Source organism: Pelodiscus sinensis, chromosome 22 (assembly GCF_052426305.1).
Source record: "Pelodiscus sinensis isolate ZL-2025 chromosome 22, ASM5242630v1, whole genome shotgun sequence".
Taxonomy (NCBI): Eukaryota; Metazoa; Chordata; order Testudines; family Trionychidae; genus Pelodiscus; species Pelodiscus sinensis.
Window position 1 is genome coordinate 10,566,495 of NC_143073.1, and position 17,256 is coordinate 10,583,750.

Genomic DNA, 17,256 nt, shown 5'->3' on the forward strand with positions numbered 1-17,256 from the left:
CTGGCTGCGAGGCAGCAAAACCTTCCTCCCCCCTCCTCCCACGCAAAACAGCCGTGGCGGGGCCTTTTGTGGTGCAGGAGCTGCAAGCTGGCAGGGGAGGGTCCCTCATGGCCACTTCTGCCCCCCCGCATAAGCCCATTGGCCGGACCTGGACACCTGGAAGTACACCTCTACCAATCCCCAAGCACATGGCCAGGCAGGTCCTGTGAGAGAAACAGGAGAGCAGCTCATTTTGCTGGTAAGTCTCCGGCCCCCCAGCTACTCCCACTCTGATATCTTCACCCACAGAACTCTCCTCCCAGACCCTGCACCCCAATCCCCTACCCTGAGGCACAATCCAAACCCCTGGCCTGGCGCCCCCCCCCTCACCCCCTCTCCCCAGTAAAATGTGTGGTATTTTCAGTTTCTCAGCTGGAAAGCCACTTGGGACATTCTTCCCCTGCCATGTGGAAGGGAGTGTGAAATTTAAAGGTGCCATGATTTTTTGGGAGGGGGAGGGTGCACACTGGCTCCCAGGAAGCCAACTGCCCCCCACCCACATGGAAACGCTGGTATTTTTCACAATTACATGTTTACTTTAATAAACACATTTTAACATCCCTAAGTTCCATATGGGCTTGTCTGTTGTGATCGCTGGATCACTGTTAGCCTAATTGCTTTGCAATGCAACGGTCTCATTTACTTCACACACACATTCTGTGTGAGGAAGTTTCAGCTGAAATAGTCCATAAAACTGGTAACAGTTTTACAGTGGTGGAAGCAGTTCTGTAGAATTGACTGCCATTGACCTGAAATCATACTAACCCTTGAACTGTTTCGGAAGTACACCTCTGCAGTATAATTTATTGCCACCATTTTTTATCTTGTTACTAGCAGATTTACCTGGCATTGCTCAGGTGTGTAAGTATATGCCCAGCCACTGTGACCCTGTGGGGTGGGAGATTGGGAATCTTCACTGTGCGGTGAAGTAATTGGGGGAAGGAGAATCCCCACACCCCAAGAGGAGCAGCCTGGAGGGGAAAGACATCCATGAGAATCCGTGTCTTGGGTGGCAGGGAATCTCTGCTTGAAACTGCACTAGGTGGGGCGGGCTGAGGAATCCCCAGGCCCTATGGAGAAATTGAAGGGAATGTGTGAAGGGAATCCCCATGCTCTGGATGAAATGGCAGGGGAGGAGGGAGGGAGAGAGGGAAATCGCTAGTTCCCATTGGAGTGGGGGGAAGGGAATCTCCATGCGTCTATGTGGAGAGGAAGGGAAGTGTGCAGGCGCCTGTAAGCAGTGGGTGGGGAGAGAATCCCCAGGCCCTATAGCAGGGAGGGGAGGTGATGGCCAGGTCCTGTTGCTGCAGGGAGAGGGGATCCTTAACTATATAAGGTGGCCTGGCTGGCAACATGCAGAGCCTGGTCCCCAGCTGTTCTGTCTCATGCTGGTGTGATTGTCCCCAGTGCTTGCTCTGCAGTATCCTGTCCATGCTTGCTGTCCCCTATTGGTGAGTACAGGGATTGTGTCCATCTTCTCTCTGCCCCTCCCTTTCCATGTTGTGAAAAACAGCCCCATTCCCGCCACTTCCCATGTTCCTGGCACAACCAAACCCTGACCTGGCTTTAAGTTAGGTAAGAGGAAGCTGCCACCAAATTTGGTGGTCCTCACCAGAGGACCGTTTAGGAGTACTTTCACAAACAGATGGATGAACAGACACCCAGACATTTCATTTCTGAAATACATATGTAGATATAATTGGCTCTTGGATTTCTTAATCATGTTTATGGGGGTATAAATTCTGAACAAATGCATTACTAAATATTTGCAGTTGTAATGAAGCCATAGCTGAAGGTCATATCAGAGAATTGGGTTTAACAGGAAAAGAGAATGGAAATATGTTAGATGTGTAACCCCAGGAAAAACAAAACTTACAAAATAGCATAGTTAAAATTTGTGTAATACATTAATTTGGAAATAGAGATGGCTTTTGAAATTGGACCCTACTGAATGGCGTATCAGAACTCTTTGTAAAGAATATACATAAAAACGGCCATACTGGGTCAGACCAAAGGTCCATCTAGCCCAGTATCCTGTCTGCCGACAATGGCCAATGTCAGATGCCCCAGAGGAAGTGAACAGAACAGGAAATCAAGTGATTCTTCTAGGGATACCAGTGTGCAGACAATTCTGCAATTAACCAATAAGCTTGGTCTTACTGGTTAATCTTTTCAACTACGCTAATTCTCCCCTCCCCCCGCCTCTGAATCAGCTGGTGCGGTGCCTGTGGGGAGCCAGCAGCATGGAGTGTGAGGGGGCAGGCGGGAGCCAGCTTTGAAGCCTGCTCTCTGTTCTGCAGCAGCAGTCTCTGTCCATGGGGAGCTCAGACCCCCGCCTCCCCAACAGTGGCTTCTGCCATCTAGCACTGCTGCCTGTGTATCAGACGTGGCTCTCCTCACGGACTGGCTCCCACCTGTTACGTTGCATTTCTCCTCCAGATAGGAGAGGCAACAGTGCACACTGGCAGGGGGGGCTCCCTGGATGTGGGGCTGGGAGCACACTGGCTGTCAGCGCGCCTCCGGGAACTATCAAATAGTTGTATAACTGCTAAAATTTGATGCGGTTACATGACTAGTCAATTACATGCTATCTAACATCCCTAAATCCCTCTCCTGTCATTCATTTCCAGCTTCTGACAGGCTAGGGACACCATTCCCAATAGCCAGGGCTCACCAAGCAGCGGCGAGCCCCGCTCGCCAGCCACGCAGTTTGGCACGCTGTTCATGCGCTTACCGCGCTTCCTTGCTGTGCCGGCTTGTAATCTACTTGCCCCGAGCGAGTAGATTACACTACTTGTCGAGTCCTGCTAATAGCCATTGATAGAACTAACCTCCATGAATTTATCTAGTTCTTTTCTGAACCTTATTAAAGTCCTGGTCTTCACAACATCCTCTGCAAAGGAGTTCCACAGGTTGACTGTACACTGGATGAAGAAAAACTTCCTTTTGTTTGTTTTAAATCTGCTACCTATTAATATAACCTGGTGACCCCCTAGTTTTTATGTTATGGAAACAAGTAAATAACTTTTTCTTATTCACTTTCCACACCAGTCATGATTTTATAGACCTCTATCATATTCCCTCCTTAGTCTCTCCTCTTTTCTTAGCTGAAAAGTCCCAGTCTTCTTAATCTCTTCATATGGCACCCATTCCAGACCTCTAATAATTTTTGTTGACCTTTTCTGAACTTTTTCCAATGCCAATATATCTTTTTAGATATGAGGAGACCACATCTGTATATAGCATTCAAGATGTGGGCATATTATGGATTTATATATGTGAAAATTCTGTACTGTACTTCAGGTATAAATTACAGAGGTTTATATAACTTTCTGTTTTGGAATAAAATTAATTTCATAACTGACATGTTATGTGCCAATCTGAGAAACATTTCATTAACCATACAGCTTTTTGACATGTAGCAACATTCATGTTTGTAGCAGGAGGTTTGTCAAGTTCCAATAGCCTTATTTGTATAAATATCAATAGTGGATTCCTGGCATTGGAGCCATAAAATTATAAAAATGTCAGGCTGGAAGGGACCTCTAGAGATCTTCTAGTCCAGCCCCTGCACAAAGGCAGAACCAAGATTAGTGACAAAAAGTAGTCCTATGGCACTTTAGAGACGAACAAATATATAGGATCATGAGCTTTTGTGAGTAAAACTCACTTCATCAGATGAGTTGGAGTAGAAATAACGCAATCCAAGATGTATACAACTGCAAAAGCAGTTGTGTTAATTAAGCTAATTAAATAGGCGGCATGTGTCCCATTCATAGCTTTTGTTATGAAAATGTAAATATCAAAGGCAAGGGAAACAGGCTTTGTAGTGTGTTAACCAGTTAATATCTTTATTCAAGCCTGGGTTGACACTGTCAAATTTGTAAATGAATTCCAGTTCAGCAGTCTCTCTCTGTAATTGGGTTGTGAAATTCCTTTATAGAAGAATGGCTGTTTTTAAATCCATGATTGAGTGCCCAGGTAGGATAGATAGTAAGGTCATCTTTGGCGGGTGTTTTCAGGAGACATTTGTTAAGTTCTGTTTATAAGAAAACCATACCTTTAAAATAGTGATGTCTACTTTTAACATTTCCTTGTGTATATGTCTAGTTAAGGCTGCATGATAGCCTGTGAAGGCATGTGCAGATGTGCATCACCAATAGAAAACATGCTGCAGACTGTGGGTGGCTAAGTAGACATGGTAAAGCAACAACCATTGGATTTATCACTGCAGCATCAGTCTCTGGCAAACTAGAGACAAGCCCCAAGTCTTCCTCTTTTCAGTCCTAACCATTTTACTACCATTTTACTTAGGTCTATGCAGTCGATTGTCCAAGTCCACCTGACTTTGGAAAGAGTGTAAAGAGATATCTAAGACTGGTATTTAGCTGTCAAATGTTTGATACGAATACAAAAAATATTTTAAAACCTATTGATGGAGCAACATTACTTTTAATTATCAACATCTTCTTACAGGACAGTGTGACAGTGCTGCGACTGACATTGCAGAATGACCTTCCAGGCGAGAGATGGGATCAGGTGAAACAAAAGGTGTGTGTATTCCAGGCATAAACATTCTGCTGTATGTAGGTCACTGTCAATTTTTGGATGCCAAGTTTTGAATTTTATCAGCATATTATATGCTAAGGGCTGTTAAAAACCAGTGATCTTAAAATAAGTAAAAATTTCTTCTGTTCTGGTTTACATGCAACAACTATTCACAGTAATTTTCCGGGGAGGAAAGAACTTTTTAAAGGGTAATAATCAAACTAGACTGTGTTTGGTATGGTAGAGAGAACTTCATTTCCTGAGCTGCATAAACATGCTCATTGAGAATCACTTAAAGAAATATCCTTTAATTATTGTGTCTTAGGAGCCCCTGTTGTGTTGAAGGGCTCCATAGTGCAAAGGCTGTATAAACACAGAACAAAAAAAAGTCCCTGTCCCTAATGGTCCTGACTGCATTTTATACAGCATTCCTCTAATATGGTGCTTGGTGCTGATCTGACTAGAAAGCTCAGTGTGCTAGGTATGTGAACGAGTCCTCTAAATGTCTTACTACATTGTCTCTTGCAGCCTGTTGGAAGGGCCTTTGCTATGGTGGCCAATAAATCAAGTAATGGCCATTCACTGTCTTCAGAATGCATCAAATCCAGTGATGGCCACGAGGAGATCATCAAGGTTAGTGTTGATTATGGTTTCCAGATTATCTTTATAATTAATGCGCACGATCTATTTAAAAGTACCTAATAGCCATAAAGATTAATTTAATATTGTTTAATTTTAGATGTAAGCTAAAAATTTAGCTATTGGACGTGCAAACAAGAAATCTAGGCAAGCATGGTTAGTGGTATCCTTAATTGAGTAGGAGAGCCTTTTGGAATGCCTGCAGAGTGGGGTTTCTTTCAGGAGAAGCCAGTTTTAAATACAAGACCTTGCAATGTTTCAGTACATTTAAACAGAGTTGTTGAGTAACTTTTCCCCAGGTTTAGTTAAATTAACTTGATTAAACTGGAACTCTTAACTCAAAACAAGAATGGCATCTGAAGAATGCTCTGCATGCGATCCTAAGGGAGAGCTTGGGGAAGTAAACAAGTGCTTAAAATCATCCAAATGTAAAAACCAGGAAGTGAATAAAAGTGGTTATTTGGGGGTCGGGTCTGATGGCAATAACCTTTATTAACTACTTCTGAAAAAGTCGAGCTAAAGCTTTGAAAACTTCAGCCATCATAAATGGTTTGGATGGCCAGTGGAACTGGATGTCCAAATCCCAGCTATAGTGTCCTGATGAAGGAAGGGCTAGAGGTGGAACAGGTGCCTGGAAAATCTGAGAGGGCTTTGAGGCCAGGTCTTCATTCATAGGAAACATCAAAGCAAGATACGCAACTCCAATGACGTTAATTACATAGTCTGAGTCAACTTACCTTGTTTCATGTTTTCCTGTTGTCGCCACAATATTGGCTTCCCTTACTTTTTGCACAAGCAGGAGTGCCTGCAGAGGTGCCCTCTGAGTTTGATTTAGTGAATCTAGTTCAGACTTGCTAAATTGAACTCTGGAAGATCAGTCATGTGATCTTCCATTTAGTGTAGACATGGCCTGAGAATTCAAGTCTCGTTGTACCCGGCTGTATGACTCTGACTATTCTGGTTCATATCTTCTGTAACTGAACAGCTGTTTCATTGAGGTGTTTCTTTCTGACTCAGGTTTACTTAAAAGCAAGGGCTGAGGACAAGGTGAAGCATGAACAGAATATCACTCAGCTGAAAAGCGAAGTTCGTTACATGCAAGAGGTAGCTTTTTGGTTTCAGAATTCATGTACTATATGATGCTGTCTTAACCTAACCAAAGTCTGAATTCACAGCTGCCTGTTGGAAGCTTATCTAAAAGCTTTGGAGCCCTCAACTTCTTGTGGCAATATTTGAAGCATCTCTGTCATGGCAGAGATGTTCAAGTTTAATTTAAAAGTCAAACCTAAGACAAACCAGCCTAGACCCCACTAATGCAAAATATGAAAATGGTTTAAATCTCAACCAGCTACCTCCCACCCCCAACTGCCAGCTGGAAAGAGAAGAGCTAACCCTTGAAATGTCAGACATCAGATTTCCTTAGCCAGGTAGAGTCTTGAATATAAAACTACATTTTAAGCTCTGGTGACATGCCTGGGTGTGACTAGGGAGAGCCTAGGCAAAGGTCATGTCGTTCTCACACAGCTCACTTGCACTTTATCCAGTGCACCACTGCAAAATGCTTCTGCATTGTGGCCGTGTTATGCCAACAAGAGAGCACTCTCCAGTCAATCTAATGAAACCAGCTCAATGAGCAGTGGTAGCTATGTCAGCGAGAAAGCATCTCCTGCCAACACTAGCACTTATGTTGGTAAAAATGTCTCAGGGTGTGTTTTTTTTTTTTTCACACCTCGGAGCAACAAAAGTTTTGCTGAAATAAGCTCAGTGTAGACATGGCCTTGGTCTGAGGAAAAGCAGCTACCTAGGTTTCTATCTGGGTGAGAGTGAGGCAGATAATTGTCAGTTGTGAGGGTTTCTTGCACCTTCCTCTGAGAGAGATGGGGTACTGGGTTAGCTCAACATCTGAGTAGGACAGTTCCAGGCCCGCCGAGAGAAGAGGGCAAAGAGGGCAGCTGTCCCGGGCCCAGTAATTTAAAAGGGCCCAGGGCTCCTGACTAGCACTATTGCAGCAATGTAGCAGAGCCCTGGGCCCTTTAAATCACCACTGAGGCCCTGAGAGGCACACTCTGGGCAACACGGAAGGGCTGGCTGGGAGAGGCTCACCAGTGGCTCAGTAATTCTTTTAGCCATCCTGGACCGTTCCTATGCCTCTGTTCTATGTTATCCTTCTGAATCCTGACCTCAGCTTCTCAGGCAAAATGCACTTCTCCTAAACTAAATAATAGTTCATGCTGTCTCTTCACTGCAGTAAACACACTGCTGACCTAGTTGGACTATTTGTAAGCTCTTGGAAGCAAAGTGAAAAGTACGAAGGCTTTAGTAGGCTCTATTAGAGCAGTTGTCCCCACATTGTGGGGTGCCCGCCAGGGGCCATGGATAGACATCTAGAGAGGTGCATTGGGGTCCTGGCCAGCACCCATGAGGAGGCAGGGAGGAAGCACCACCCCCATCCCTGCTGTGCCCCTCGCTCTTCCAGCCCCTGGTTCCATTCCTGGCCATGGTACCTGCCCCTGTTTCTGGCCGTGGATTGTCCACCTGCCCCTGCTCTCTGCCTTGATCCCACTCCTTGCCATGGCTCCCAACCTGGCCACTACTCCACTCCCACATGTTTGGGAGGGGTGCATGTGCAAACACAAGTGCATTACTGGAGGGCAGAGGGATGTGAGGAGAAGTTTCAGCACTATTGTTCATCTCTGAAGTTTATATCTATACTAATGAACATGATTTAGTCTTTGCATGCATGTGGTAAGTCTCTGGGATTTTAATTTTGTTAATCACTCTTCATTCGTTGCAATGAGTTCTCATTGGGTGTGGTGGTCAGGGATGTCCCTCACTTTTAGTTGGCTATATACTTGGTATAAGTGATAGGTTTCAAGCAATAGTCATATTAGTGGTGTGACTACGGCCTTATCTAAACACATAAGTTGTAGTGCTTTAACTCTATATGGGAAGGGAAATAAGCTATACCAATAGATTGAGGATCAATAGGGCACTGGCCCAAGATGTGGGAACACCTGAACTTAATTCCCTGCTCTATCATGGGCTTTCTGTGTGACCTTAAGAAACTTTCACTGTAGCCTTCTCCAGGTGTTAAATGGGGCTGATAATGCTGCCCTTCCTTATAAGCCAGGCTCTACAAATACTGTAATCTACTCACCTGTGACGAGTAGATTACACCCCCGGAAGAGCCGGCGTGGAGCGATCTGCGCATGCTCAGAGCACAGAACTACACGGCTGGCGAGCAGGGCTCGCCGCCGCTCAGAGCCCTGCTTATAGGGTTGTTGAAGATAAGACTGAAGCACTTTGAGATCTGCTGATGGAGAAATAAGGACCAAACTTGTGTGCTTGCACTAGGGGTTGTAATGGTATAACTAGAGCAATAAATAAATGTAAGAGTTGTTATATTCCTACGAAAGCTCTAAAATAACTTTTTTTTTACCTAATTACCTTAAAATAGTTGAAGTAGCTCTTATGCTTTATAAGAACCTTGGATCGGTGACTGGTGTCCTTAAGATACACCACGTCATGTAGCATAATCACACTTGCTGTATGATCTTGGCTCTTCTTTGCCTTAGATTTCTCCTGAGAATGAGTCAATACTTACCTCCATAGAGGGGGTTCACAGCTTTAAATCTAGAAAAGTGCTTGATGATCCTTTGAGGAAAAGTGTTTATAGATGCAGAAAATACATGCTGAAATATCATCATTTCAGCTTTGGTATTATTTGGGTGACCCTGTAACAATTACTGGATTCATTTTCTCTAGTGACTAATATGTATCAGGTGCAAATCAAGACTGCTTGTTAGTAAACTCCCATGTGGTTGAAGACACATGGAATTGATGTGAGATAACTAGGATCTGTTAAGTCACTGTTGTTGTAGTTTTCAGTGTGCTCTTTCAAAGAAAATTAAACAATGAAAATTCAACATACAGATTCCGAGGTCCCTCTTCTGTCCTTTATGCTTTAACTTTAACCCCATGTAGCAAGTCGCTGCTGCTTGCTGGTATGTATCCAGTAAAATCAGGGACTTTTGTGGCACATTGTTACAAGACAGAGACTTGCTTGCTTGTCTGGCTTCAAACACTGGCATGTAATGTCTTTTCACCCTGTTTTGGGACTTATTACATGTGCATTTGATGTATGTTGAAAAGAATAACTGACACTGTTGTCCATGCAGATGAAGCTAAATTGACTTGCATTTACCAGGCTAGAACTTCTTTGAAGAAGCTGCGGGACGATATAAGTAGTAAACTTGAGAGCAGACAAGGAGATAAGACTAATCTGCACTGTGCAAAGGTAACAGGAACATTTCTTGAGTCAACTTAGAGTGGCACTTCCCTTCCTAAGAAGTGAGATGTCACGTTTGGATAAAAATAATAGCAAAATGTGGCGTAGAAATAAATTCACCTAGGGTGATTAAAAGCCTGTTAGGAGACCTACCTTTGGAGGAAAAAACTGAGAAATATGCAGAAACAAACGAGAGATTCAACCAACTAAATGCATTGGCTGTTCAAATGCACTAGTTCACTTCTAAACCTATTACAGAGAATACAGTGCTCTTTTTTTTAAAGCTGTTACAGCAATATAAAGCTATAAAGCTGATTGCAGTTTGTCTGTAACATTTGAGCTCACTTTCATGAGGGAGGATCACAATTCTTTGTTTTTTTAATAGATAATTGAAAAACAAAATGGAATCTGGTGGAACCCTGATGGCTTATATAGGAACTCCTTGGAAGATCAGGTATGTAATCACAAAAGGGAAGGTATATGGTTGAGCAGTTGAATTTGGTGTCATCTTTTTAAATCTTCACTTCAGGGGTAACTTCAAACCTATAACTGCTCTAGTGTCTCCCTTGCATTCCAAAGCTGACTGGTACTGTTCTGACCATATCTGGGTTCTGTTCAAAGTCAGGTCTGGCTTTTTTTTTAACATGCATTTAAACCAGTTCTAGTAATGAGCTCAGCTTTGTAAATCTCTGCAAACACAAGGGCCTTTTCACTCAAGCCTTTTGGATGCTGGGATAATTAAGGAGTCCATCTTACTTGAAATTTGTGCAGTTAGCTCTGTATTGCTCAGTTTTTCTGCAGTCTCATCCTGTCTCTACAGTACAGGCAGTCCCGAGTTACACGGATCCGACTTATGTCGGATCCGCAGTTACAAACGGGGCTTTTCTCGCCCCGGAGGACGGGAGTGGTGGGATGCCCAGATAAGCCGCGGTCCCGCCGCCCGAGTTCTCCAGGGCGAGAAAAGCTGCTCCCCGTCTCCTTGGTCTGCTGGTCAGACCAGGGAGATGGGGAGCAAAGCCTCGGAGGATGCCCGCATTGGACAGCCCAGGCGCGCCGCGGCTGTCCCGCTGTGGACGTCCTCTGAGGCTTTGCTCCCAGTCTCCCTGGTCTGACCCGTAGACCAGGGAGACGGGGACCAAAGCCTCGGAGACCACCCGCAGCGGGACAGCCGCGGCGCGCCTGGGCTGTCCCGCTGTGGACGTCCTCTGAGGCTTTGCTCCCCGTCTCCCTGGTCTGCTGGGGGGGGGGGGGGGGCGGGCGCAGCTAGTGCTCCCTCCCCCCCAGCAGACCAGGCTTTTCTGCCCACGACGCCTGGGGCAGAGCAGCTGGGGCGCTGCTGGGTTGGTCCCACAGCGCCGCTCCTCGGCGCTACTGGACCAACCCAGCAGCACCCCAGCTGTTCTGCCCCAGGCGAACTGATTCAGCCGCTGCTGGTCAGTTTCAGCAGCGGCTGACTTGGGGATGCCTGGGGCAGAGCAGCTGGGGCGCTGCTGGGTTGGTCCCGCAGCGCCGCTCCTCGGTGCTACTGGACCAACCCAGCAGCACCCCAGCTGCTCTGCCCCAGGCGTCCCCAAGTCAGCCGCTGCTGAAACTGACCAGCGGCTGACTACAGTAAGCCCGAGGCAGAGTTGCTCTGCCCCCGGCTTCCTGGAATCAGCCGCTGATCAGTTTCAGCAGCAGCTGACTTGGGGACGCCTGGGGTTCTTAAGTTGAATCTGTATGTAAGTCAGAACTGGTGTCCAGATTCAGCCGCTGTTGAAACTGATCAGTTTCAGCAGCGGCTGAATCTGGACGCCAGTTCCGACTTACATACAGATTCAACTTAAGAACAACCTACAGTCCCTATCTTGTACGTAACCCGGGGACTGCCTGTAATGGCATTCCATACTGCAGAGTATCGCAGTGCAATGCTGCAGCCCTTTTGCTAAAGTTTAAAGGCCATAACTGAGGATGGCAGGATTCATTATCAGTCAGGATTGTAAGCTGTCATGATATGATTCACTTGATGATACCTAAGGGTGGTTCATGACAACATCCTGACAACCTGGGAGGGTCTGAAAGGAGACTTAAGAAGGTCCTATAAAAATGCATTGTTTGAGTGCAAGACCCCCACTCTGTGGAATTTGAGAACTGGTTCTCTTATTTGCCTAAATCTTAAACTTTTCATACAGCTTCTGTAGCCTTTAAGGTAGTTAATAGTGTAACCTTTTGGTCAAAAATACTGGCTCTTCCACATGCAGAAAAGAATGTGTCTGTTCTGATTACGTCCAGCTTGAGACAAATAACACTTTCATGCTGTGTTTGCAGGAGGATGATTATTCAGGAGAAGACATAGAAAAAATTCGTGAGACAGCACGGAGATTGTTCATGAAACTGCAGGAGGCTGAGAAGCAGCATCAGTCAGACAAGACCGCTTTTGAGGTGAATGCAAAGTCTTCAACTACTAAAAGAGTTTGATCTTTGTCTGATTGAGGGGCTGGCTTCAAGTGCTTGCTATTAAGTAGCTTTCAAAGTTCTCTGAAACTGACTAGCCCCTTAATTCTGGAACTAATAGGACACGCTTCCAAAGAGCTACTGTTATGGCAGTTTTGAAATCTAAAGAGGACTTGGGTGGCACTTAACGATCAATTTAAAAAAAAAATCAACGTCAAGTTCATACTAGCTAGCATAAACAGTCACTTCCTCATGTGAGGCCAAAAGGTCAAATTAAGCGCAGTGATTGCCATTAGACCCTACAGTTTACAAACTACATATTTAGTCAATAAACACATGACATTGAAATTTTCATGGACTTGGGGTTTGATTATGCAGTAACCGTTTCCAGCAGTGAATTGGCTGGGTAGCTCAGGTGATGGAGAAGCAGATTGTTAATCTGAGGGTGAAGGGTTCAAATCCTTGTTCAGATGGTAGGATGTTTGTTACAAAAGATGTCAGACTAGAGTGACAGTTGTCCCTTCAGGCCTTGGAACAAATGAATGAGGAAGCATTTGTCCCATTTTGTAGATGGGGAAAATCAGGCACAGACAATGAAGTGCCTTGTCACATAGGAAGTCTGAAGCAGAGTGAAACATTGAACCCAGTCAGCCCTACTGAATTATCAGTGCCTTCTCCACAACACAATTCTTCCTCTGAGTTTTTTACTTTGTTACATCAAGATCACAAGAATGTGGCACAAATTGGGCAGGTGGGAACCAGCCCTGTTTTCACATCAAGTAACTTATTCAGTGGAAACACTTGGGCAGGTTTCTGAGATGATGGTGATGGCAGAATTCATTCTGTAGCTGCGATTGTTTTCACATTGCTTTAGGAGATAAGCAGGTTCTGCAGTGAAAAGATGGGCCCTGTGTGCTAGGTGGTGCTGATACTGCAGGGTCTCTCGCTTTGCTCTTTTCCCCAGGACTGATGGTCCCTTTTTGTTTAGGAAAAGCTAATCTGGGCTCAAGTAGGGCTTTGTCACATTGACATGCACTCATATGGATTGTAATGAGTGTTTGGGACTGAGGGGAGTCCCTGTTGGAGGATACTTGAGGTTTTAGTTCCATTGTTTCAGTGGTTCCAGGGGTTTCCTTTCATAGAGCTTGAGTGAATTGTTGTTGTAGAGAAATCCCTCTAGCCCTAAATGGTTGGGAAAGGAAATCCTATTACCCTGTATGTATTTGCTCCTAGAGGGGATCCCCCTACTGAGACCCAGGCTTGTTCCCCTCCCTCCAAAGCAGGGATGTGTGTTTAGGTAATTTAAGAGCTAAGGAACTAATGGGCAGGGAAGCACAGGTAGAGTATATAGGACTAAGTCTGCACTTGAAATTTAGATAGACCAGCCTGCTGCTGCTGCCAGGAGAGAGTATGGGGAGGTGGGATTTGAAGAAATGTATTGTTTGGGGCACTCCTGATGCATTGCTGAGGGACTGGAAATCTGTGCATGATTTCTGAAGATTGGCCATATTCGTTAGCTGATGTAACTTTCCTGTTTTACACGGACATTGGGTAGATGCTAATCAATTGGTTTAGCAGCTGAGTCCACTTTGGGTACACTGTCTGGACATGCCTGGGAGGTTGCTGGGTGTGGAGAAGAGAATCCTTACAGGACAATGGAAGCATCTGATGATCAGCCCACAAGACTGGGAGCCAGGAGCTCCTGACTTCTAGTCCCAGTTCTGTCACTGACTCATGGTCTAGGGAACGTCATGCAAGCTGAGGGCTGGCCTACACTGAGAATTTACATTGGCAAAATCCACAGCCTTGAGTGACGTTGTTAAGCCAACCAATGTAGACCGCGCTCAGTTGACAGAAGAACGCTACCACTTCCTCTAGAGGTGGATTGCCTGTGCTGACAGGGAAACCACGCTGGTTGATGTAAGGGGTGTCTACATGGCCCTACAATAGCTCAGCTTTTGCTGCAATAGTGGTTCAAGTGTAGGCATCCCCTAAATGTGCTCATCTGTGAAACTAAATGGAAAACTTCAATAACTCTCCTGCCTGCATGATGAGTTTTCCGGCATTTATGATGCTGTTCTGTCTCCATTGCCATAGGATTTATGCATATGTTAGTCTACAACTTTGTCTTCAAAGCTCTTAAAGGGTTCCTTCTCTCCAGCGCTTTGTGCTGTTTGGGGTCCCTCAGCACAATACACTTGCCGAGACTACTATAGCTATTTCCCCTGAAAGGGGCCTTCTTGTCGGCTTTGACTGTGTGAGCATCAGAAACATCTTTCTTTTGTGTCCTGCGTTGCAGGTGACAACATCTCAATACCAGAAAGAAGTAGAACAAACCAATGCAGCTCTGAAAAAAGCGGAGGAGGACCTGGTGGGGAAGGAAGTGAAGCTGGAGGAACTACAGAGGCTCATGTCAGGAATGGAGAAGGTACCACTTGGAGAGCAACATGGGGCCTGGTTGATGGTCTAGTGGCAGGTGCTCACTGGGATGGGTGACTGCTTCGGTGCTTGCAACACAAGTCCCTCCTTCACAGCAGAAAGCGTACCAGCTGTCTGCCAAGTAATCATTTGATGGCATGTGGGTAACAAGTTCTAGGGCATGGGTGTCTATGTAATAACCACCAGCACAGCTCATGACAGTATCAGCATCCTCAGCAGAGGAGCTGAGGTGAGAACAGACCATGGGGACTGACCTCCCTGATGTGTCTTTGCTGGGGTGAACATAGTGGTAGAGCATAGCTTGGGGGAAACTTATTCTGTTGCCACCTCGTCCTGCAAGGAAAGGGAGAATTTTCTGCTCCTTGTTTCCTTTCACAAGCACAAAATTTCCATGAGATACAGACAGTGTGGTTCCTAGGGAGGTGTGAGGCCTAGGACTACCCTGTCCCCATCTCTACCCATCCCTACTCCAGCCCTTTCCCCAAGCTATGCTTCTTCCTGCCCCACCTCCTCCTGCCCCCATTTCATCTCCTGTTTCCCAAGCCCCTTGCCCCAAGCTATGCAACTTGAGATTAGTTGGGGGCTGATGCAGGCAGCAGGAGTCAGGCGCCCTGCACTTACCGTGGCAATGGAAAGCAGAGCCTGCTGTGCTCCCCTGAGCCTGGCTCCTAGCCGTGTCACTTGGAGGAGTGCAGTGGGCACTGTTTCCTGCTGCCATGGTGGAGCAGAGCAAGCTGCTGGGTGGTTCTGCTTCCCACACCTCCTGCCACCTGTCTCCCCTGGCAATTCCCCAGACCTCTCAATGTGGGGGCAAGACTTTGGATAAAGGCTATAGGATCAGCATCTCTGCTGAGAACCAAGGCTGACTCCAGGAACTGTCCAGTGCTATAGATCCATGTAGCCCCATTTTGTGTGTCTCTTGACATAGAGGCCAGAGCATCTGTTGTAACTTGTCCTGTGATCTGTTTCAGGAACATCGGAGTTTGCTGCTGAAGATGAAAGAGGGTGAAGCAGAACTGGAGAAATTGAGACGCCTGCAAAATGACAAGCTCGCCGAACAGGATAGGTGAGGCTCAGGCCTTGGCTGGCGATGCTGACACTCCTTTCTCAGCAGTTGCTGACTTGGGAGTGAGGCTTTCAGCTCGCTGGGGCATGACTTAGCATTCTTGCGAAGGGCGGGTGCAGCTCCTTGCCGAATGTCAGGGTTTTCTCAAGGAGATGACTAATCAGTCTGTTGCTACTGCAACAGGCAGTGCCCCAAAATCCTTTCCTCAAATTTGAGCTTAGTCCTCAGGTGGCCTGGTTAGAAAAAGCTAAACTCCCACATCCAGAATCTTTCCATGTCATTCCATTCTCAGATAACTCCACTAGCTTCTTGTTTGCTCCAGGATCCAAGTGGAAATGGCTTTTGTTTGTTTGTTTGTTCATGTGGAACAAGTGTTCTGAGACCTTGTCTTTCTCTGCTCAGTTAGTGTTGCTGGTCTCTGTCCCTCCACTCGGTCTTCACCACTGTTGGCATATGTGCTGTCTGGGTCAGTTGTCTATTTCTGTGACTCATCCTCTCCTAAAACTTGGTCTCCTTTACTGTCTCTACATTTTAATACTCTTTTTGTGCCATGTGGCCAGGGAGCTGACTGTCTCTAGCAGAATGAAAACTGCTCTAGGGAGGTGCTGCAGCATTTGATGAAGGATGGGTGAAATGCTCAGTCTCACATTCCTCTGCTCATTGGGGAGGCTAAATGGCTCTGACTCATTCTTATGTCTCCTTCCTAGGTCTGCCAAACTGGAGAAGGAAGTTGCCACCTTGCGGGAGAAGATACACCATCTCGATGACATGCTGAAGAGTCAGCAGCGCAAAGTTCGGCAGATGATTGAGCAGGTAGGTGTGCCTTGCTGGGGCTAGGAAATGTATTGGTTCTAGCAGGGACGGTCTTTCTCCCTGTGTTTGTACCGCACTGAGCACAGCGTGAATCTGGTCCATGCTTAGGGCTCCTGGGGCTAAAAGAAAGCAAATAATACAGAAAATGTTGGGTTTGCATTATCTGAGCTGAACAGCTAAATACTATTTCCAGACCCTCTTTAAGAGAAGGCAGTGTGCCTGCTTTTGTGTGTGAGGAGGAAGGGGAACCAAGGCAGACCGAGGGGTGCTCAGTCTCTCTTGGCTCCGTTAACATGACCCAGGCACCACCCAAAGCCAGCTTGCCTGGCTCTGGACATCTGCCAGAGGGAGCTGTTTGAAAATATCACAATGCACTGCCCTCCTGCTGCCCTCCAAAGTGGTGATGGTCTATGATGGACCCAGTTGGGAAAGGTCTGATCTTCTGCAGGAACAGTTGAAGTGATGGGAATTTGACTGTGGTGCCCAACAAGACCAGTTACTTGGATATGAAATTGGTTGCTGTTGTGTATATACCAGTAGTGAATTTGGCCTACTGAGTGGACCCCATCCGTGAATCTCTGGCACTGAAATAGTTAATTCTAGACTGTCGGCAAGTTTTGAGACTCTCTTGTCCAGAACTTTGAGTTCCTTTTCCGTGGTCCAAAGTTACATGAGACCTGTAGTGAATGTTGTTTTTTTGGTGGCTAACCTCAAAATCCTTCTGGTTTAATTTGCTTTCTAGATACCTCAACTAGTGTAGGCAAGTCTGAGATTTCTTGAGTCATCTTGATTCACTTTCCTTTACAGCTTCAAAATTCAAAAACGGTGATTCATTCAAAAGATGTGATTATTCAGGAGCTCAAAGAGAGAGTTGCCTACTTGGAAGCTGAGGTATGTATGTTACTTTCTTTGGATTGGTTGAGCTGCCCTTACAGGATTGGTGTTTTCTCAAAGTGCATATTGTGGGGCAGTAAAGCCTGCTTTAACTGAT

The 17,256-nt window shown here is 45.8% G+C and overlaps 1 protein-coding gene across 3 annotated transcripts in view; it reads left to right on the forward strand.

Annotated features, from left to right (window-relative positions):
- Window positions 1-17,256, forward strand: part of TUFT1 (tuftelin 1) — a 29,800-nt gene that overhangs the window by 8,848 nt on the left and 3,696 nt on the right. For 2 of the 3 annotated variants that reach the window (XM_006113951.5, XM_006113952.5), the window contains exons 2-11: window positions 4,516-4,590; window positions 5,116-5,220; window positions 6,244-6,330; window positions 9,434-9,523; window positions 9,900-9,968; window positions 11,822-11,935; window positions 14,247-14,375; window positions 15,358-15,452; window positions 16,160-16,265; window positions 17,073-17,156. In XM_006113951.5, the coding sequence (XP_006114013.3) occupies window positions 4,516-4,590; window positions 5,116-5,220; window positions 6,244-6,330; window positions 9,434-9,523; window positions 9,900-9,968; window positions 11,822-11,935; window positions 14,247-14,375; window positions 15,358-15,452; window positions 16,160-16,265; window positions 17,073-17,156 (954 nt within the window). The remainder of the gene's footprint in view (window positions 1-4,515; window positions 4,591-5,115; window positions 5,221-6,243; window positions 6,331-9,433; window positions 9,524-9,899; window positions 9,969-11,821; window positions 11,936-14,246; window positions 14,376-15,357; window positions 15,453-16,159; window positions 16,266-17,072; window positions 17,157-17,256) is intronic. The other variant, XM_006113955.5, reaches the window with a different exon arrangement.